The sequence below is a fragment of the Marmota monax genome, unplaced genomic scaffold (genome assembly GCF_021218885.2).
Source record: "Marmota monax isolate L192 unplaced genomic scaffold, Marmota_monax_Labrador192_F-V1.1 WCK01_AAM20220418_F8-fsc00364, whole genome shotgun sequence".
Taxonomy (NCBI): Eukaryota; Metazoa; Chordata; class Mammalia; order Rodentia; family Sciuridae; genus Marmota; species Marmota monax.
The window spans coordinates 439,420-461,365 of record NW_026694525.1 but is presented as its reverse complement, the minus strand read 5'-3'; the positions used below and the strand labels follow the sequence as shown (position 1 = coordinate 461,365).

The 21,946-nt window shown below is 43.4% G+C and overlaps 1 protein-coding gene across 5 annotated transcripts in view; it reads right to left on the bottom strand.

Annotated features, from left to right (window-relative positions):
• Positions 1-3,301: 3,301 nt before the first annotated feature.
• Nhsl2 (NHS like 2) overlaps positions 3,302-21,946 on the bottom strand; it is a 290,609-nt gene continuing 271,964 nt past the window's right edge. For 3 of the 5 annotated variants that reach the window (XM_058571466.1, XM_046420225.2, XM_058571468.1), the window contains 4 exons: positions 20,428-20,559; positions 16,595-18,907; positions 13,858-13,990; positions 3,302-13,066 (listed from right to left, as the gene is read on the bottom strand). In XM_058571466.1, the coding sequence (XP_058427449.1) occupies positions 12,745-13,066; positions 13,858-13,990; positions 16,595-18,907; positions 20,428-20,559 (2,900 nt within the window). In that variant the 3' untranslated portion in view covers positions 3,302-12,744. The remainder of the gene's footprint in view (positions 13,067-13,857; positions 13,991-16,594; positions 18,908-20,427; positions 20,560-21,946) is intronic. The other 2 variants (XM_058571467.1, XM_058571469.1) reach the window with 1 other exon arrangement.

Genomic DNA, 21,946 nt, shown 5'->3' with positions numbered 1-21,946 from the left:
TTGAGAGGTTGTGAGGGATTGAAGAAGTTAAGATTTCAGTGGTACATGAGTTCGGAGGCATAAAATGGTCTACTCAGGGCCCTGCAAGTATGTGAATGGAGCAGAAAAAGTGATCATCAGAAGTGAGGAAGCCAGAGGAATGAGAAACCAAGGATGTGAAACAGATCTTCCACATAAATGATGAAGTGACCTGGGTTTTGGTAAAGCTAGCAGGTGGAAAGAATGACTGAATGAAGGAGAGTGCTTGAGAGGTGCAGCAGCCATAGTCTGGAAGGTGCAGTGGGGAGCAAAGAGGAGGCCTGGCCCATCTCCAGACATAGAAGTATTTGGGGAGGGAAGCAGTTTTGGAGGAGAACCTATAAGTGGGGTTCCCAGGAAAAAACGAGTCTCAGTGAAGGAAGGTGTTGAGGGGAGCTTTCTGTATGGGCTATTTGGGTACTTACCAATCCCTAGAACTGGGGTTCCAGTGGGCACTGTTGAAAAAGACATAGGGGAGGGGTAGCAGAGTGGAGGCTTAGAACAGTGTGGAGTAAATGCTGAGAGAAAAGAGATGACCAGAGGAGTTCATAGCCATGGTGGTGATTCCTAGATAACAGGAAGGTGATTCTTGATTCTGGTTCCCAAGAATGGTCCTATTGGATGGTAAGCTCAATGAGGGCAGGCATGATGTCTACATTGGCCACTGCTCTATGCTCAGCACCTAATGTTCTGTCTGGTATGTCACAGGAGCTCATACACATGTGCTGATGGAAGAATAAAATAAGTAGCTGGAGGTGCATGCAGTGTCTGGTGCTTGATAGATATTAGCACCATTTCATTCATGGTATTTTATGATAAATTGATTTACTTGCATATGTGGCATGACATGTCCTTGTAAAGGTTTTACTAGTGGGTACTAATGAGGCTTGTGAAACACCAAAGTCCAATTAAGGATGCCAGTGTGTATCCTTGAACTGGTGACTACAATTTTAAGAAATCTATAAACCTAATCAAATGAACTATAGTTGATTTGAGGTAAGGAGTAGGTGAGGTCTATAAAAAAGGAATAAAAAGAAAAATAAGAATTTGTATTTAATAAGCAGTGTTCATAGAAAATATACCTGTGATGGACACAATTTGTGTTACTTGGGAGTTCTGTCAACAAAGAACATTCTTCAGCTGTCATTTTCTTTAGAGATTGCTTCAGATGATGAGAGATATCTTGTCCAAGGTTATACCCTTAGTGGGATTGCCCAGACCCAATGATCCATTGAAGCCCAGGTATGAAGGCCTGCCCTGTGGCTTAGCATAGGACAACTGACTGGTCATTTGAACTCCAGAGCCTGCCATCAAGTGAGCAAAAGCTTTGCCACATCTATATTGCTGTTCTCTTCTCCTCCTGCGTAATCCTCTTTCCTTCCCTTCTCTTCCACAGATGTGGATCCCTAGGGCACTCTCTGGAAAACATTCCACATGGTAAACTCCATCTCAGAGTCAGCTTTTCCAGGGAACCCCATCTGTGACAACACCTTAATGCAAGGGTCACACCCTTTAAAGGCCTTCAGAAAATGAAGTTGGCTGGGTTAACTCCACTAGGGAGTGGTAGGGAACTAGGTCAATTGAAGAGATTGTGCTCTATCTAAATTTGAAGAAATTGGCAAACAACATTGTACTATAGGTGATGTGTTTAATTCAACCTGGGAGACTCCATTTCTGACATTTGCTTGATAGGTTGTTAATTATGGTAACAGGACCTGCCTTTTACATGTCTTTGGTGAGTTTGGTCAGTGTTGGTCAGTCCCTAAATGCATCACCAACTCATGGTGCTATGGCTTAAGGAGGTTCTGAGCCTTCCAGGGTAAACCCCAGACCCAGATCTGTTGGATCACACCCAGGCACTGCCTGCAAGGAGGCACCTCCTTTGACCTTTATCTTCAATTTTAATGCTCGTTGTTGTCTGAGAGCAACCCTGGCCCCTCTCCCTTCCCATGCTTGCTTATTAGGCTGTTTGCAGTTCTGTTGTGTCTTTTTCAGAAGAGTAGCCTGGTGGTAGCAGGGGACACAAGCTAGCACTGGGGCCTATAGAGATAGGGTTGCAGGCTGCAAAGGTCTCAGCATTACAGCCCATACTTGCTAAGAACAGAGAACAAATTCCCTTTTAGATGGGAGTTGACCCTCACGTTTGGCTGTCACCATCTGCATTGGTGGGAACACACCCTTTTTTAAGTATTTATTTTTTAGTTTTAGGTGGACACAATATCTTTATTTTATTTTTACGTGGTGCTGAGAAAAGAACCAAGTGCCTCATGCATGCTAGGATAGCACGCTACCACTTGAGCCACATACCCAGCCCTAGAACACACCCTTTTTGAAGGATGAAATTGATCTGGACCACATCTGGTTTGAATATTTTTGCTCCTGGCCAGACTCACTCTGGTCTACCTCACTGGTGGCTTTATGGAGCCAGAGAACAAAGAGGAAATATGTTTGCTAAGGCCACCTCCTCCCATCAGGAGCATAGTGATGGCTGCCCACTTCTCTAGAGCTTTGCCACATTTGTAGCCCCTTGATGGCTTCATGAGAGGCCAAACTTGAATCCTTGAAATGAAGTCCATGAACACAGATTGCCTGCCTTTGTTGTTGTTGTTGTTGTTATTGGGGTTGGAAACAGGGACCTCATGCATGCCAGGCAAACACTATCATTGAAGTACATCCCCAGTCCCATATGTCTTAAGGCTATGGTTTGGTGGGCTAGAATTCTGCAAGATATTGTATGACGCATTTTTGTTTGGGGCTTCCAAGGGTTTGTGAGCATCAGATTCAATCTGTCTGGGCCCTGCATGAAACTGAGGGAAGATCAAAACTTCCAGCTTCACTTGCTTTTAGTTGACTTTAAAAATCAATACTTTTGGAGATCACATAGCTGAGCAATACATTATTAGTCTCTCACTATCTTCGCTGTAGGTAACAATCTGACATGTGGATCATGTTGATGACAGTCTCCTAGTTTACTTTTCAGGGTTCTAAAGGCTGCTTTTGTTGAAACTACTGATTCTTCACTTGTGTATGGGTGTCCAGTGGATGACTTTTTGGCTTCAGAAGGTGTTTTCTCTCCTCATACTTTATACTCATGAATAATGTGTTTCTGTTTTACCAAAATTTTTACTTCAGTGATTGGCATACTGTACAGTGGGCAAAATGGGCCTGGTAGGGTAACATACACCTGTGTGGTCAGAAAAACATGCTCATGAATCAGGTTTAGGGGCTGAATAAAGCCATCATTGCTTCAATGAAAACCAGAGGGCGAAACAGAAACAGAAAATGATTTAACCGAAAAAGTTTATTTTAAGAAGACACAAACAGCTCTAGCTATATAAGAATACAGTTCAATTGCTGGTAGCAAGCCAGTAAGGAATGCTTTTTAAAAAAAGAAAAGAAAAAGAAAGACAAGAAAAACCCTTTGTATATCACCCCACAGAGGGCTCCCTTCCATTTTGTGTTGGAATCTTACCAAGACTGGGATTGTGGTCTCTCTGAGTTTCTGCTTCTTCTTGAAATTCTGATCCATGGACACATTCTTGTCACTGGGGGAATTACCTTACCTCTTCCTTCCAGTTTAGGATACTGATCTGTAAATTCCTGTCTCCCTTGTTTGTCTTAAGTGTATTTCTGGCACTTAGTAAGCACTGAATGTAAGTGCTAACTTAACAAAATTCTGCCGCCTGGCTCTGTACAGGCCAATCCTCAGTCCTCACTTTGCTTTTGGCGGGGGACTCCTTTTAGGTCCAAGGCACAAACCTGGTTTCCCTTTCTAATTCTGGAAATCCTGAACAGAACACAGAAAGGGACTGTCATGGGTGCTTTAAAATAGGGAAATCCTGAAAGTTACTTGTGTCTCTAATTTTTAAAAAATTTAGGTTTCAGTAAGTGGATAGATCCCTGGGCTCAAGTAACAGAAATCAAACTAAAGGCTCTAAGAAGCAAATTTATTGAGTTAGGAAAGGCTGCAACCTGAGGGCTATTTCCGAATGACTGAGTCCACATTGAATTTAAATCCTGGCTTTCTGTGCACTGGCCTGTCCAGAAGTGTCACAGAGGAGTTTCTTCAAATGGCTCCCTGAGGAGGAGCCGATGAAAACCAATGGAGAGGTCTAAAAAGACAAGATAGGAGAGATACCTCAGGAGCCCCACCATCCTGTTCTCCTTAATCAGTCCCAGCAGAACTGGTCCTGGACCAGAAGACCAATGAGGGAGCTAGGTGGTACGCACGTGTGATTCATTAGTGAAAGTGGCCCTCACAGTCCAGGTGGAGAAACCACACTCACATACACAGGCACATACCTTCTCGTCCACTCCTATGTCCCAATGTTTCTACAAGTGAATGTGAAAATGTGAATCTGAGCTTCAGACCCCCAAATAGTATGAGGTGTGCAGATGGAAGCAAGGTGGAGAAATGTGAAGGAATTTTGAGAATCATTTTAGGGGTTCACAAAACAGGAGGTGGTGGGCTAAATATCTGCTGGTTATAGCATTGCATGGAGCATCCCAAGGAGCTCATCCCAGGATCTGGGGGCCCAGGACACAGAAAAACTGGGCACAGAATACCTTCTGCACCTCATTGGCTTTCTTGTCAGAGCTGAGTGCTCTGTCTAGTACTAGGTCCAAATCATTTTTAGGAAATAAACACATGGAAATTCTGAGTTTTAAAACCCGCCTTTAGAACCAGGAAAATTGGTGATTTCTCTAGGAAATCATAGACTGGATTAGAATTTATGGCCTGAACAACCAGACTTTCCAATGACAGTCCTAAACTTGTGATGGTAGTATGGGGCAGGAGAGAGTAGCCCAAGGTTTGGGGAGCAATGACAAGATTAAAGAAATAAGAAAACTCGGAAATTCATTCTTTCCTACTACCTTACTTCCAACCTGGTGAGTCAGAGGAACACTTAAAAGCAAGGAACAAGGACAGATCCAGAAAAGAACGAGTGTTTCTACACTGAGGCAGTCAGTAATGAGAGCTAGTTAATGAGGGACATCCAATGTAATGGTTGGCACATGCAGCCCCTCTCTCCCTGCCCATGTGCAGTCAGACTGATCTGATGATGCAGGAAATATGAGGGCAGTGAGCCACATCATCTGATACACAACCCACTTACCACGTGGGACAGGTCACAGAAATACCTGTTCCAGATAGTGATGATGATGACAAGCAGGCCAAGTTCAGCCTGAGGTTTTGTATGGTCTGTAAGCTAAGACTTGTTTTTACATTTTCCAAGGGCTGTAAAACAAATGAAGGAACAAACAGTAACAGCAAAGAAAAATGTGTTAGAGACTGTATGTGGTCCAGAAGGCTTACAACAGTTACTGTCTGGCCCTTTGCAGAGGAAGATTGTCAGTCCCTGGTCTAGATGATGGTGGAAATCCTACCAATCTCTGGTAAGAAGCCTCTGAGGTCCCTGAAAAGGGAAACCAGAGGAAGTCCAGAAGAAACAGGGGGATGATAACAATAACTGGAAATACCATTCAATATGATTGGCACAACCCTCAAAGTCCACTGCCTCCAAGTCCAAGGAATAGTAAGGTATGCATGAACTAAGGAAGGAAGTCCAAGGATAGCCAAAGAGAGAGCCACATTTAGGAACATTAGGCAAAGAATATTCTGAAAAAGACACTCCATGCAGAGCTCAGTACTGATTAGGGAATTCTATTATTTTTCATTAAGAAAAAGATGAGGTTTGAGCCCAGGGATTGTCAAAATATCAAGCCAAGTGAAGTTTCTAGAACACAGCTGAGTAATGCACGAACATCTAACAATCTGAAAATTTTTCATAAAGATTAAGGGAAGGCTAAAGTAGATTCTAGGAAAGCTAATATTGGTTTGCCCTACTTAAATAAACACCAAATACAAAAGTTCATACTAAAAAAATAGAGACATTAAGGGACAAGAGGAGTCTTGGTTTTTCAAAAGAAATCCCCAGAAGATTCCCTTATATAGGAAGCCTCCCTACTAAAAATGAAATTTGATCTATAAAAACCCATTTCACACAATTTTTAGGTACAACATCCATTATACAAAGTAGGGCACAGATACTGAATATGGAGGGAACAAAAGTTTCTAAGCTAAAAATCAGATTTATCTTTGGATTCATGAACTAAAGAACTCTTGAGCATTTTTTCTTAAAGCATATATATATATATATATATATATATATATATATATATATATATATAAATTAATTGAAATACCTGGGAAATTTGAAAGTCATAAAAGTAGAAGAAAGCTGTGGCTATTCTATAAGTGTAGTGCTTTAAGTGACAAAACATTCAGCCCAGAGGCAGGAGACCTGGAATTGAGGTTAGGCCTTGCCTCTGGCTCACTGCGTGACCTTAGGTAAGCTATTTGACCATTCTGGTCTCAGTTTCCTCATCTATGGAATGAGAGAGGTTGGTCCCTTTCAACTCTAACATTCTGTGAATATAGATAAATATAGAAATAAGATAAATACAACAATCTCGAAATAAGAAATATTCCCCAAAGTAAGTTTTGGAGTTAGTAGAAAAAAGTAGCAATGAAACATAATAAAAAGAATAAAATCTTAACTACTAGACAGAGTAAATATATATCATTGAAAAATTAATGAAAAGGTTTGCAATTTACAATTGATCAGGAGACATCAGAACATACATATTGATATTTCTTCACCATCACACATACAGAGGAAGGTATGAGTTTGAGGTGACTGGAACAATGAGCACAATGCTGTGTTTGCATGCATAACATTTTATAAAATTGGACATAAAAAAGCTCAAGACCACATAAGGAATAAATTTCTATAAAGCTTGGCATACAAAGAGGCTGAGGGGGTTAACTGTTTGTTCCGGTTCATATTTTGTTTTGGAGTGCATTGCTATCAAACTCCATTCTTTAGGCAAATATCTTAAAATCAAATATACTTCTGCCAGAGCCCTCTTGGAGAATAGCCACCATGGTGAAGACTGTTGTTTAAGGATTGGCAATACCAAACAAGTGTAACACCTTTCCTTTTTTTTTTTTTTTTTTTTGTTTAAATTCAGAGTTAATTTTCTTTTTAAAACCCAAACCGGGTCGGATGTGCTGGCTAAGTCAAATCAAAGGTTTTGTAGTTTAAATAGTTGATTCAATCTGGTATTTTTTTTTTTTTTGTGGTAGTGAGGGTTGAGCCTAGGGACACTTACCACCCAGCTTTTTGTTTTGTTTTGTTTTGAGACAGAGTCTTGCTAGGTTGACAAGGCTGGCCAGGAACTTGAGATCCTCCTGCCTCAGCCTTCAAGTTACTGGGATTACAGGAGTGTATCACCACACCTGGCTCAATCAGATAATTTCTTTTTTTTTTAATAAGTTTTAGTTGTTGATGGACCTTCATTTATTATTTATATGTGGTGCTGAGAATCAAATCCAGTGCCTCACACATGCTAGGCAAGTGCTCTACCACTGAGCCACAACCCTGGCCCTCAATCTGATAATTTCTTAACACCGAACAAATATATGCCTGACTAAGACGATGATATACATCTTTTGGCCAGAAACTGATCACTGTAATGTCATCCAAAATAACAGGAAGGTTGGGATCAGTTGAAGAGTTGTGGCTGTAGTGATTCAGGGCCTTGAAGGAGTAACATCACTGGACCACACACACACACACACACACACACACACACACACTCCCTTTCCCTCTCTCTCTCTCTCTCTCTCTCTCTCTCTCTCTCTCTCCTCCATGGATGCTGCTATTGCAAGTCCTGGAACCACACTTAAGAGAATCACTGGCCTAGATTTTGGGCTTTACTGAACAAAAGTATATACCTATCTTACATAATCCATTGCTCATGCAAATTTCTTTTGCTAATGTATTAAAAGTGTTGTGCCCCTAATATGTGTTCATAACCATTTACTACTATAGTTCTCTATAAGCCTATTTCAAAGTATTCTAAAACTTTGTTTATTTCATCATTGTTTAAATCATTATACTGTTTTCTGCCCTTTGACAAAGGCACTTCTTTGTATCTCTTTCCCACTCTCTCATCCTTTTAAATCTAATATCTTTGTCACTTATAGCTGAAATACATGCAAAGGCTTTAAAGGGACTGGGTGCTCTGATAATAATATGGTCTCATTCTCACACCAAGCTGAAGTGATAGCACATAACAGAGGTAAAATGGGGGGAGGGAGAGTAGAGGCCTGTGTTTAATAAAGTTGTACCTCCAATAAGTATCACTACCAATACTGGATGACTGACATTGATGGACACGGGTTGCACAGTTTAATCTTTCACAAACAGGACACATTTCCACAAACTCTTCAAATCTTTGTGTTCTTTTACTCAAATGATAAGTAGTATTAACTCTGTTATATAACATGTTAATGTACAATATGAATGATCTAGGCCTTCTCAGTGGCTTTTAGTAGCCAATTCTGAGAGTCCCTTGGTAGTAACCATACTGAACAGCACTGGGTATCTGGATAATCTGGTTGACCATCAGCTAGTATCTATAATTATTCCAGGAGATAAAGTTATTTTCTATACTCTGGAGTTAGCCATCAGGGAATCTGGCCTTTCCATGGTGAAAAATACACTTTTACAATTAGTTGATGCCTAACATTCTGCAAGTAGAACTTCATTCCTTTGGCTTCAGGCTTTCCCCTGTTAAAATGCAAGCAACCCTCAAAAGAGGTAGCATTAAGCCTTATTTATAATCTCAAAGTAAATTAATTTATCCCTTTCCTGAGAGCATGTTTTCTTAGAGAGGGGAGAACAAAGCAGGAGGCACTAAGGAGAGTTGGTGCTGGGGGAAGGGAGCAGAAGGAGACTGAGGATGGCGTGGGCAGACCTCCAGTTTATTCACTATTTTTCTGAAGGGCTGTCCCTACTGAAATGGGTGCTAACTTGTCGCATGGAGCAGGTTACTTAGAAATCAACTATGTTTTTTGATAACTCTGAAGATTCTGTGATGCGTAGGCATACAAAGGCTTCTAGCAGTGAATGAAAGAACAGATACCAATAAAACATTTGGTGCAACAACAGATAGGAAGTTAGCCTCCCAAATCAGAACAATACATGGAAGAAGAGAAACTGATATCACTTTGAAGAGTGCAAATCACAAGGCCTGGACGAGGGTAAGGCACTTGCAAGGCCCTTAGAGCAGGCAGGCGCCTACTTGGCACTTCGCCCACCTCACCCTAGTCCTGGCCCTGGCAAATCATATTAAAGCGAAAGCTCACCATTTGTGTCACAGACTTGGTGAATATGGAAGGCTGAACCAGTGAGGAGCAAACTGAGCATGAACTTGTTTTTTTTCCTGACTAGTTCCGGGATGAGGAAGAAGACAGGTTTATGGGCAGATCTGCTCAGAGAGATAGGTACAATCGGATCTGTGTTGTCTAGATAGTTAAAGTGGATGTCAGACAAAAATGCTTGTTAGGACAGCTTTGGAGACTCTGTTGTCATTATTCATTCGTGGTAATTTCTCCAGATCATTATCAGCCGGTCAACTTGTGGTCATTAAACCAATGTGAACTATTGGCTGCCTGTAGCCTTGTGTCCTTCATGGTTGAGCTATTATCTAGGGCTGCAGTTCATGGGTGTTGGGGCTGAGGGACAAATTGGGGCCAGGTGGGAGGCCCAGGCAGTCCAAGTAGTACAGGCAAAAGAGAGGAGGCACCAGCAAAGCCTGCATTTGAACTAAGAACTTACTAATGTCCACCTTAGAACCACAAATATGTAATGAATCCCCACTACATGCAAAGTATTCTGAGATACCAATTAACTGCCTCTTTGGGGATGGCTCCCTCTGCTCATGACAAGACCAAAGCCACCTGCTACTACTGGTGGGGATAAGAGGGTTGAAGTTGGAAACTGACATCCTTGGGCCAGCTTCACTTCCCTCCAACCTCTTCAATATTCCACTTTTGGAAATTATTCTCATTATTATTCATAATAGTCATAGCAGTGGTAGTAGCTTTACTGAGAGCCTTCTTGGAAGGGGATTTCTCTCTCTCTTCTCCAGCCTCAGCAGAGTAGGCCCAGAAAGTGGCAAACATGGTGGTAAATGCCTGGGTGGGAGAGAGAATCGGTGCTATGGTAATCAAGGCAGGGCTGGGGATATAGCTCAGTGGTAAAGCACTTGCCTTGCATGCATGTGGTCCTGGGTTTGATCCTCGCACCACAAAAAAGTGATAAGGGCAGGAGAGAGGTTGAGTGTTAGAAGAAGAAAAGATGCTTGGTGTTATTTAAATCAATGAATTGTAGAAGATTTATGGTTTGGTTTTTGGGGGACTAGATCCATCTTTTGCAAAATATTAAATGAATATTTCCAGTCCTAAATGTTGTCTCTCACCATACAATCTCTGCTCCCAAATCCTCTTGTGCTAATGGGGACATGTGTGGGCCATGGTAATGATGCAAAGATATTAAAAAAATTCTAGGCATATGGAGTTCTGTAGAGGAGAACAAGGATCACAGAAATTGTAAAACACCAAAGTGTCTGGGCATTTAGCTTTAGAAACTTTAGGGAATATTTCCATAGGTAGCAAGGCAAAGGGAGAGGCAAAACCCACTAGAACTCACAAACAAGAAGCTTCCAGAAAAAAACAGCAGAAGTAATAAGTCCTACATTATACTCTCATACTTTAGAGTTCAGCTGTTCATAATGGTTCCCAAGGAGCAGGCCCTGGCAGCCTTTCACTTTTGTTAGGCAAAAACACAAACACTCCTTCATTTCCTTCCAGAGCAAAATGTTTCCATCATTTGGAATTCTGAGTCCAGGACAGATAAGTGTAGCATTCATGTATAAACTAAGGCCAAGGATGAATCTATTTTATTTCATTTCTGGGAACCCCCCAGAAACTTCAAACCAGATAGTTCAAATACTTTCAAAAGCAACTGGACTTTGACCAGCTGTCTACCATTCTCAGTGGCTTCTTTCTAAATCGGGAGAGTTGCTGATTGCAAGGGAGTTGGTGAGCCTGGCTGTTCCCATTAGTCTGAATTCATAATTGGACCAGTAGCCTAGGCCTAGGGCTTCTGTGTGAGAAACCTGAGTCTTCTTAGCACTTAAAGTGGGTTTTCAGTTTCTCTGTCCAACTGGAGTGTGGACAGTTGAGCTAAGAACTTGCTTCTCATTGGTGAAGAGTGTCCTATCAAAATTGAGATCTGCTTGTCACTGGAACTCTTGATGCATCTTCCAGGAAGTTGACAAATGAATCTGTAGGGTGAGCATAAAGGAGGAAGGGGTCTGGGAACCCTCTTTGTGAAGCAGGCTACAATTTCATTTGACTTTCTTTTTTGCCTCTTGGGACCGGTAGACAATTAAAACTTTCCAACATTGGTCAGTAGGTTTTCTCTGTTCAATGCTTTCCCTGTCTTGTCCTTAACTCCCAGAAATTAGGGATATGGAAATCAAATGAACCACTGCTCTTGCTCTGCTTAGAAAATTGAGCTGAAAAGAATAGTTAGCAGCTGATAGCTTTGGATGGGGGAGGGGTTGCAATCACTGTTCCAAAACTCTTTCAGTATCCCATTTACCCAAGTTCTTATGTACTCCCAGAGCATGGTTAACTGAAAGTTGGTCAAACAGCAGACTGTAAATGGCAAAAAGTAGCCCTTTTTGCCTTATGGGCCATAGCAACTTGCAAGGTTGCCTTTAAGATTCTGGGTAGATCCTTTTAATCTATAAGTTCTTGGTTTTTGGAATAGAGTCAGAATTCCTTTAAACAAAATCCAACCAACCACAAAGTGCCATCTGAATTGAATGGTGTGGGGAAAAATGCACTTATTCTCCTTGAGCCTTTGATGATGCTGGCCCTTCAGCTAATTACTTCCTGTACTGAATGCTATATGCAAATGAAACAGGAATTCTTAGAATGCAGCATGACCTGGGCACAGATCTTGGCTATCCATGTTGACTGACATTTGAAGGACCTCAAGGCGCACGTGCAAGTTACCTTGGATAGATCTGAGGGAACAGCTACTTTGTTTGTTGGCTGAGCTTGGTTCATCCAAATCCATCCAGTCAGGACCTTTTCTAGATAATGTTGGGAGGTCCTATACATTTATTGAAACTCATCACCCTGATCTCCGTGTAGACAATCAAACTGAAAAAGGCATGAAGTTTCAGGATAGAGTCACATTCATATTTTGCACCACAAAAGCCATCCAATCAACCTCATGCCGAAATAAGTGCACACCTGTAAAACTCACTGGAGGAATCACACTGTGGTTAAGGAGGCCTCGCAGTTTTTCTGTATCTCCATACAGGTTTGTCAAGGCTTCCTCATGAGAATGAATAATCAGCAATGGCACCCGATGGCCCCACCCCCAAGGGGTTGACAGCCCCTTTTCAGCTCTCCTACTGCGGCTGCCAGCGGCGGGAGCCAGGGCTGGAGCAGCCAGGACATTAATTGAAAAGGTGACATGAAAAAGATGGCACAACCTTTGCTTCTGATAATTCCTCCTTAGTCAGTGCACACCACTGGGGGAAAATAAGAAGAAACCCAGTAACCAGTCATGGTGAGGGTGTAATTATGGAAATACAAAATGTTTAAAGACCATTCCAGTGCCTTACAACTTCAGTTCTAGTTGAAGCAGGCTCTTTCCTGCTGGCCAGAGTGTGAGTTAATGTAAAAGAAATGTAGGCTCTTTTGTGATTTCCATGGTTCCTTTTTATAACCCTTTCTCTTCCCCCTTCTCTACTCAAGTTTAGTAAGTAAACCCTGTTTGTTGAACCCAGGGCTTAGGTACTGGAGTTATCAGTGTTTTCATAGTCTTTTGAAAACTGTGCAATAATTCTCCTAGCCAGTGGGTTAGTGGTCTTCAGCAGTTCAGCTGCTGAGGGGCGGGACCTTGGAGCTGCCTTACTTCCCTTCTTCAGGAGCAAGGCCTTGAAATCATCATTTCTGCCAGCATCTAGGCTGGCAATGCCGCTTGACCCGGCAATGGTGGCAGACTCACTGATTGGAGAATCAGCTGTGTTCTTTACCGGTGAGTGAGAGCTTGGTCTGCTGCTGGCAAAGCCCTCTCCAGGCTCCTTCCAGCCAAGCAGTTTTCTTTTGGACCTAAATAAGAGAAAGCTTGGTCTGAGTGAATTTGGGGAGCAGACATTTACCAAAACTTCATAGTTATGCAACTGAGAATGTGTACATGGTAGTCTTGAAAGTGTATTGACTGGCTTTCTCTCCTACCTCTAAGCCCTTAAGTCCCTGATTGGCCCCTCCTGCATTCTCCACATGCCCTTCAATGTCCACTGAACCTTGGCCTGTGCCTGCAGGTTCAGTCCTGCCCAGGTTCTGGGACCAAGGACAAATGCTAGTAGTCTAGGCTAGTAGCTCGGTGACTGAATCAGGACAGTCTTGGGACTGATTCTGTTCTGAACTGGTGCTCAGGCTCTGGTAACTGGGTTCTTTCCAGGTTCCTTGTCACCAAGCCCCTCTCTGCCTTGTGCCCCTGTGCCTCATGTACTCCCCCTTTGCCTAAGTTCCTGCTTTGATATGCTGCCTAAGTGCCCCACATCATCTCTTGATAGGATTTTGTGGTACAAGGAATTCTGTGAAGGGTTAAATGTCTCTGACTGTAGACAGAGCTGTGAGAGAGCAGATGGAGCCACAATAGGCCAAGTGGTTGCTAGGAGACGAGGGGCCTCTCACTCAGCACCTGGTCTTCCCCTCCCTTCCCCTCCTCCACTTTACCCAAAGATGTCAGTAAATTTGAGATGTGAGGCCCTGGACTGCACTCACATATGTGAGTATCTGAATGTAGTCTCCAGTTGCAATTGTAATGGCTGCTTAGAGGCAGTTTTTCTTTAAGTAGAAAAAGGGACTGCAATAGAATGAAGGAAAATGGTTCAGACCTGTGTATCACAGTAAATAAATCTTCAGTTGTGCGTGAAGCCACAAACACGTCATCATCCTCCTCCGCAATCCATTCGGCTGTTTTATCACTGATTAAACTTTTCTCTTCGGTGCTTGGCTCCACAGAACTCCCTAGGCATAGAACCAGAAGGAATGAATGACTTTGACCACAACAGATAGGACAAATCACATTCATTCTTATATGTTTATTTCATGTGATGTTCAAAGTAACTATGGAAGGGCAGCAGGATGGAGATTTATAATGCTTTCGTTTTGCAGAGAAGGAACGTGAAGAAGAATGATTTGCCCAAGGTAGAGTGAGTGGTGAAGATTGCTCTGGGTCACTGTTTTCATGTGCCTTTTTCATGACAACAGGTGGTCTAAGCATTCTCTTGTTTTATTTTAATTTTTATTTTTTTTTAATATTTTTTTTTAACTTGTGGATGAACACAGTATCTTATTATTTTCATGTGGTGCTGAGTACTGAACCCAGTGCCTCATACATGTTAGGCAAGCACTCTATCACTGAGCAACAATCTCAGCCTAATTTTTATTTATTTATATATATATATTGTTCCAGTGTTAGGGATGGAACCCAAGGTTTCACACGTGCTAGATAAGTGCTCTACAACTGGGCTACACCCCTGGCACCTCTCATTTTAAATACATAATTTTTTATTGGTGTGCAATAATTATGCAGAATAAAGGGTTTAATTATGGCATATTTATACATGCACATTACATCATTTTTTCTGGTACTGGGGATTAAACCCAGAGGTGCTTGATCACTGAAGTATATCCCCAGCCCTTTTAATTTTTTAAAAAATTTTGAGACAGGGTCTTGCTAAGTTGCCCAGGTTGGCTCTAAATTTGTGATCCTTCTGCCCTAGCTTCCTAAGTAGTTAGGATTACAGGTGTGCACCACTGCTCCTGGCCATATCACACAATGTGATCAACTGAAATCCTTATTACCTCCTCTTGTCATTCCTTTCTCTCTTCCTGATCTTTCCTTTACTCTATTGGTCTCCCTTCTATTTTCATGATATCCCTTTTCTCTCTAACTTGCACAAATGAGAGAAAACACATAACCCTTGTATTTATGAGTCTAGCTTATATCATTTAATATGATGCTCTCCATTTTTAAAACTCAAGGAACTAAGAGCAAGCTTAAGGAATGACTCTTATCCAGTGGGTGAAAGTGGGACCTGTCTGAATCTCAGCAGGAACCTGTGGAGTATGAGGAAGCATATTCTTTTTTCATTTTTTTGTGGTACTAGAGATGGAACTCAAAGGTGATATACCATTAAGCTACATCCCCATCCCTTTTTATTTTATTTTATTTTGAGATGGTATCGCTAAGTTACTGAGGCTGGCTGCAAACTTGCAATCTTCCTGCCTCAACCTCCTGAATTGCTGGGGATTACAGACATGTGCCACCATACCCAGCTTGAGGTAACATTCTAAAATAACCCATGACTTTGATTTATTTGCTTGTTTTAGAAGGTCATGAGATTGTGAGATTTGTTGTTAAGGATTTTAAAAAGATGAAAAACATGGATGAGCCTTGAGGACATTAAATGAAATAAGCCAGTCACAAAAAAGACAAGTACTGTATGATTCTACTTCTATGAGATATCAAGAGTAGCCAAATTCATAGACCCACAAAGTAGAATGGTGGTTGCAATGGCCTTGGGGGAGGAGGAAAATAAGTGTTGTTTAATGGGTATAGATTTTCGTTTTTTGCAAGATGAAAAGGGTTTTGGAGATGGGTTGCTCAACAATACAAATACATTTAACCCTAAATCAATGCATACTTAAAAATGGTTAGGATGGGTGCTGGGGATGTAGCTGAGTGGTAGAGTATTTGCCTTGTCTGCTTGAGGCCCTGGGTTCAATCCTCACTTACCACAAAAAATGCTTAAGATGGTAAATATTATGTGCATTTTACAATTGAAACTAAAAGGAGGTACAATGGTACACGCCTGTAATGCCATCTACTCAGGAGGCTGAGACAGGAAGGATGGCAAATTTGAAGCCAGCCAGGGTAACGTAGCGAGATCCTATCTCAAAATAAAAAAATAAAAAAAGGACTTGTGATGCAGCTCAGTGGGAGAGAACCCCTGGGTTCAATTCCTACTAGTGCAAAAAAAAAAAAAAAAAAAAAGAAAAAAGTGAGAAACAAACAAAAAGGATGTGAATCATTAACTAGCTCTTATGGTTCCAAGGAAGTGGATACCTCTTGATGGCACCAAGAAAGGGTACTGGTGGTAATAGAATTCATTGTTTTAGAAGCCTGCATGCCAGCCATGGCACTTGAACTTGATCTGTGAGTGTACTGAATCCCCTGCATGAAATTACATTTAGTGGGTAAAGAAAAGTACTGTTCAGTGAAATAAAATGCTAGGCAGGGGATGCATGCCTGGTGAGTAGATCCTGATGTCCTAGTGTCCTAGGGGCTAGTTTGATTTCATTATCTCAGCACCTGAATCAAGGGTAGACTCACCCAGACTTGACTTTGGAGATCTTCCCTAGATCAGTCCTGACCCCAAGGACAGTAAGGCCTACTTGCCTACAATTCCTATTCAGAATAACCCAAATCCTCAAGAGGTGTTCCTACTGATTTGGTTATCCTGGGATGAGGATAAGCATTCTGGAGCATCTGCTTCTTCCTTGGGTACTCCAACCTCACCCACCCTCCTGTGATTGACAGAAAAAGCCCATGGACAATTTACTAACCCAGAGAGCTTGCCTCCTTTTCACTGTCAAACTTTGGAGCTGAAGTTGTCCTTTTACCAGGCAGGTCATCCCTGATTGGGGGACACTTGGTATCTTCCTGCAGGGTGATGATGGGACTGAGAGGCAGTCTTGGTTCTGCCACATAGGCCTCCATCTGAGCTACTGGAGAGGTGAGAGGCAGGTACAGCACACTGGGCTTTTTTGGTACAGGAGGTGGAATCTTGCCTGTCTTTCTCTCAGCTTCTTCCTGGCTCTGGAGGCTAATTCTTTCAGGCAGGGCTCTCACCTTGAGGCCTTCGTCCCCCATACATCCCTGGGGAGGTTGCTGTGTTCCTGAGAAGAAAGCACCAGAGGAACTGGCAAAAGGCGTGAAAACAAGAGATGAGGGTCCTGTTGACTCCCCTGGGCTCCGGGCATCAGGGAAGCTAGAGGGCTTTGGTTTCCGCATCACCGTGTAGCTGTCTTGGGGGAGCGGCCTCATAGGTTGAATGGCATTCTTGGGGGTCACAGGTGAAGTTAGTGGGTATTCCTCTGGGACAGATGGTGGTTTATGGGTCAAGCTTGGAGGCCTTCGGGCCAGTGGAGGCTTCTCAGCTACAGGAGGTTTCACCTTTCTTTCTGGCAAGGTGAAGACTTCTGCTGTGGGTTCCTCAGCATAGTCTGGGCTCTCAATGTCATCTTCTGGCTCAGACTTGCTGACTGACCTCAGGCGAACAGAACGCAAGTCAGACTGAGTAACCATGGGCATGACTGGCTGGTTGGGACTAGTTTTCTGTGCCAGCTTGGCTCCAAAATTGGTATCTGAGTGATGGCGGCTCACCTTGGTTTTACTGCGGATGGAGATACTCATCCCAGACAGATCTAGATTGGCTGAAGAGGTCAATGGTAGGTCAAATGATAGCCGTGACTTGGAAATTTTCTCCATTGGTGATGTCGGGGGTAGTGATGACTTTCTTTCAGGTACCACTGGACGTACCCGGACACTGCTGCTTGAACTGGGTAAGTGGCCCAGGGTCAAGGACATGGAGACAGTGGGTGTTGGTGTCTCTGACTGGCTGGAGTATCCACTGGAAGGTGACATCAGTCCAGTGGGCCTTCCTGGGGAGGATACTTCTCTGGCCTCCACCTCGATGGAGAGTTGGGAAGGTGTTGTGGCTCTGGAGGTGGAAGGAGAGGCAAGAGATTCTGAGCTGCCTTGAACTTGGGTACACTCAATGACTGTGGTGCCAGTGGCAGTGCTGGAGCTAGACAAAGATTGGTAGGTGTCACCAGACTTCCAGTCAGTAAGATACCAGTGGTGGGAGAATTGTGTACCTTCTGAATCTTTGAGGGTTGGCACAGCTGGGTGACCCTGAGCATCTGGATGGGATGGGTTATGTTCTTGGTGTTCCAAAGAGAGGCAAAGGCTCCTGGGCCTCTGGTCCTTGGGCAATGCTGATCCACCTTCTGGCAAGAGGACTGGCTCATCTTTGACCAGTGAGACACTGCGTGTTGGTGGAGAAGGCTTCTTTTTGGCCTTCTTGAGTGAGATACTCTTGGATCTCTGCCTTCTGTGACGGGCCTCCTGCTCAGCACTAAGGGATGAAATGTTGTCAGCACTGTTACTGCCCTCAGAGCTTGTACTGGCATAAGGCAGAGCACAGGCCTCACTGGCCTTCTGTTCTTCTTCATAGTCTATATCTGTGGTTCCTGAGTCTGTGGGCACAGATAATGACCGCTCCCGAAATCTGCTGGTCCCACCTGGGCCTGTCTCAAGCCTTGAGGTACCACCAGTCAGAAAGCCAATCTTAGGGGGTCTTTCTGGCACTTGCCTTCGTTGAGTAGGGTGCTCAGAGTAGCCAGTTAACCCACTGCACCCTGCTGGGTTATCGCGGGTGACAAAAAGGGAAGCTGCCTCTTTAGGAACCAGAGGTGGAAGTGTATTCAGAGAGACCCAAGAATTCCCGGAGGAAGGATTTTTTCCATTTTCATTGACTTGACTGCTCTGGCTGGTGGCACTTGGAGTTATGTAGGTAAAAGCATCTCCCTTCCAGGAAGCAGAGAACGTTGATTCTGTTGGTCCATTGCAAGAACTGGGGACACTATACACCATTCCCATGCTCTCCATGCCAGGAGGGTCTGGGCCACTATGTGCCTGGTGAGGGTCTTCGGGCTCACTAGATGGATTTCTCAGTCCTGGAGAGGAGAGATTTGGGAACCGAGCTTCCTGCCCAACAGCAACTCTTCCATGAACACTTTGTGGAGCTGAGTGACCAGGCCTGGTGTCTGAGGTGATAGATCGAGCCACACTGCCTGCTGGGCCGTTGCTGTGACCTGGAGGAAGAAAGCACAGAACATTAGGGGTACAGCAAGAGATCCCCCATCAGCTGTTTTGAGACAGGAGCACCAACTTTTTGCCAAGAAGCATTTACCAACAGCTTGCTCACAATTCCTTGGTTCTTCCTTTTCATAGATGAAGATGCTGGGGAATTTGGGTTCCTGCCCATGGCCACAAGTGAGTCAGGGTACCCCTGAATCGTCCAGATGCTGCCAAAGATTTTCCAGGTTTGATGATTCCCTTTAGCGGGGAAGAATCCCATGGGAACACCTTGAATTTTTCCCATACTTTCTCCCCAGGCTCATGAAACCATCACAGCCCCCAGTGTCTGTCAATCCTGACATGAGAGCAAAGGCTTCCAAACTGACTAAACTGTGTAACTTGCAGCTCTAGCAGCGAGTGTGGAATATGCCATAGGTGGAATGCCCAGAGCCTAACTGCATTTTTGGCACCTGTTGTTTTTTACCTTTGCAACACAAAAGACTCAGAATAACCTATAGATGTGAGGAAACTGCTCAGGTGTTGCAAATTTCCAGAGGTTTTTCTCATATACACAATTATGACTATTGTATCATTATTATTACTTCTGCTAGAATTTATACAAATAGCCACCATTTGTTGAAAGTTGACTATATACCAGGTACATGTTAGGCAGATTACACAAAAAAAGTCTAATCCTCATAATGACTCAACTGGGTCAGTATCATTATCCCCAATTTACAGATGAAGAAGGTGAGGCTCAGAGTGGTTGTGTAACTTGGACAAGGCCTTGTAGTTAGTAAGTGATCACATCCATCTTTCTGGTGTGTGTGTTTTATTTTATTTTATTTTATTTTTTGTGGCTCTGGGGATGGAACTGAGGGCCTTGCACATGTTAGGTGAGTGTTCTACCACTGACATTCCCAGTCTGGGTCTGTGCTCTTTGGAAGCATTTGGTAATAATGGTTCAGTGAAGAGGTGGTTTTGGTGGTGATCCCCCACCCCACCCTGTTTATCTATTTGTTTAAATTTGGCATATGAGGTCACATTACATTACATTAATTAATTTATTTATTTATGTGGGGGGAGTACTGGGGATTGAACTCAGGGGCACTCAACAACTGAGCCACATCCCCAGCCCTATTGTGTATTTTATTTAGAGACAGGGTCTTACTGAGTTGCTTAGCGCCTCACGTTTGCTGAGGCTGGCTTTGAACTTAACGATTCTCCTGCCTCAGCCTCCTGAGCATCTGGAATTACAGGTGTGCACAACCGCACCCAGATACATTACATTTATAACGGAAAACAATAATGTAATGAGCAAATGAGTTCTGGGAACATGCTCTCCTTATTCAGTTGATGCCCTTGACAAGACTCTCCTGGCTATCCTTAATTACCACATTGGTTTTCTCAGGATGTCTAAAGTCCCACCCCTTTGAATTATTACTGTTCCCCAATACCACAATGCCACTTGGGTGGCAGGACCAGTGGAAGTGGAAGAGGGGAAGGTTCTGGGGGATTGCTGTGGTGGGGTCACCTTGGTCTCGCTGGGAAAAGTTAGAGAATCCAATAATGGTCCGCCTCCGCCTCAGGGTGGACTTGGGGTTCACGGCTGTTTCTGTGTTAAACAACGAGTGTCGCAAACTTGCGTGTTTATCAAACTGCTGTCCTGTAGCCAAAATAAAGACACTTGGGTGCATCCTGGTTTCTCTTTAAAGTACAGTGAAACTGGCCTGAGGTAGAGAGAAGGGATGACGGCAGTAGCAATGAGCATGAATAGCATCCAGGTGGTGGCACTTCTTCCCTATCCTTCCCTATTTGGTGCAAGGGACACATGCTGTTTCACAGGCTGCATCCAGGTCACCTTTAAATCTTAGGTGGATTAGGGCAATGGTTTTCAACCCTGACTTCATTCTGAAATAAACTGGGCAGCTTTTGAATCTTCCAAGGCCTGGAATCCACTCTAGAACACTTACTTCACTCTGTGAGAGTAAGGCCTAAGTAGAAAGAAGTATTTTCTAGAACCCCTCCCGCAGTTACTCAGATGTATAGTCAGGAGTGAAAACCATTAGTGCAGAGTGACTGACTGAGATTAGATGTTGCTTGACTGTGATATCTTGTGAGAAAGTCTTTATAGGGGGCCAGGTGAGGCCAGTGTCTCCAAGAAGCTGTCCACTGCTCCCCCTCCACCATCTAGGAAACAGCCTGATATTCTGTTCCACAGTCTCCTGGTCACATTTTACCAAAATTGGCTGCTGCATGGTGATGTTATCCCCCACACCCGCGCCGGCTCTTTTTTCTTTTCTTTTTTTTGTTTTTTGCAATGGTCTTTTTTGCAGTGCTAGGAATTGAACTTGGAGTCTTGCACTAGGTAAGCACTCTAGGAGCTACACCCCTATACTTTCTTATTATATTTTAAGACAGAGTCTCACTAAGTTGTCAAGGTTGGCTTTGATCTTGTGATTCTCTTGCCTCAGCCTCCTGAGTAGCGGGGATTAAAAATGTGCACCGCCATACCCAGCTGAGCCCTAGCTCTCTTAAAGTTCTGGGTCAGTCTTTGGCTCCTGCGAAATTGCTGGGGCAAAGTGGGGGTGAGGCAATGCTGTGGAAGCAGGTACGCAGTTCCCCTCTCCCTGTCTCTCTTTCAGTAACTGGCTCAGTAGATCGTCCCCTCTCAGCCACACAGTTGTATGTGTGAGTGTGCATGTGTGCATGCACATACACACACAAACATACAGATACACAGCAACAAGTGGCTCTGTGGGCAAAACTCAGGGTCAGTAAGATAGTCATTTAGAAACAGAGTGCCCAATATCACTTTGTGAGTCTCTCCTCATCAGCCCTTTTTCCTCTGGCTTATTTCCCTAGGTGATGGGCTCTACTTCCTGCCTTTCATTCCCCAAGATGACTCTAATTGCAAAGGATGTTCCCTTATCCAGGGAACATCCTCACATGTGGTCAGAGCTGTCCTCATTATCTTCATCAACTTGTTCCAGCATAGCAGGGCTTGTGCTGGCTTGAAGTTTCCCTCTGATTCCTTTGGGTCACTAAGGTCT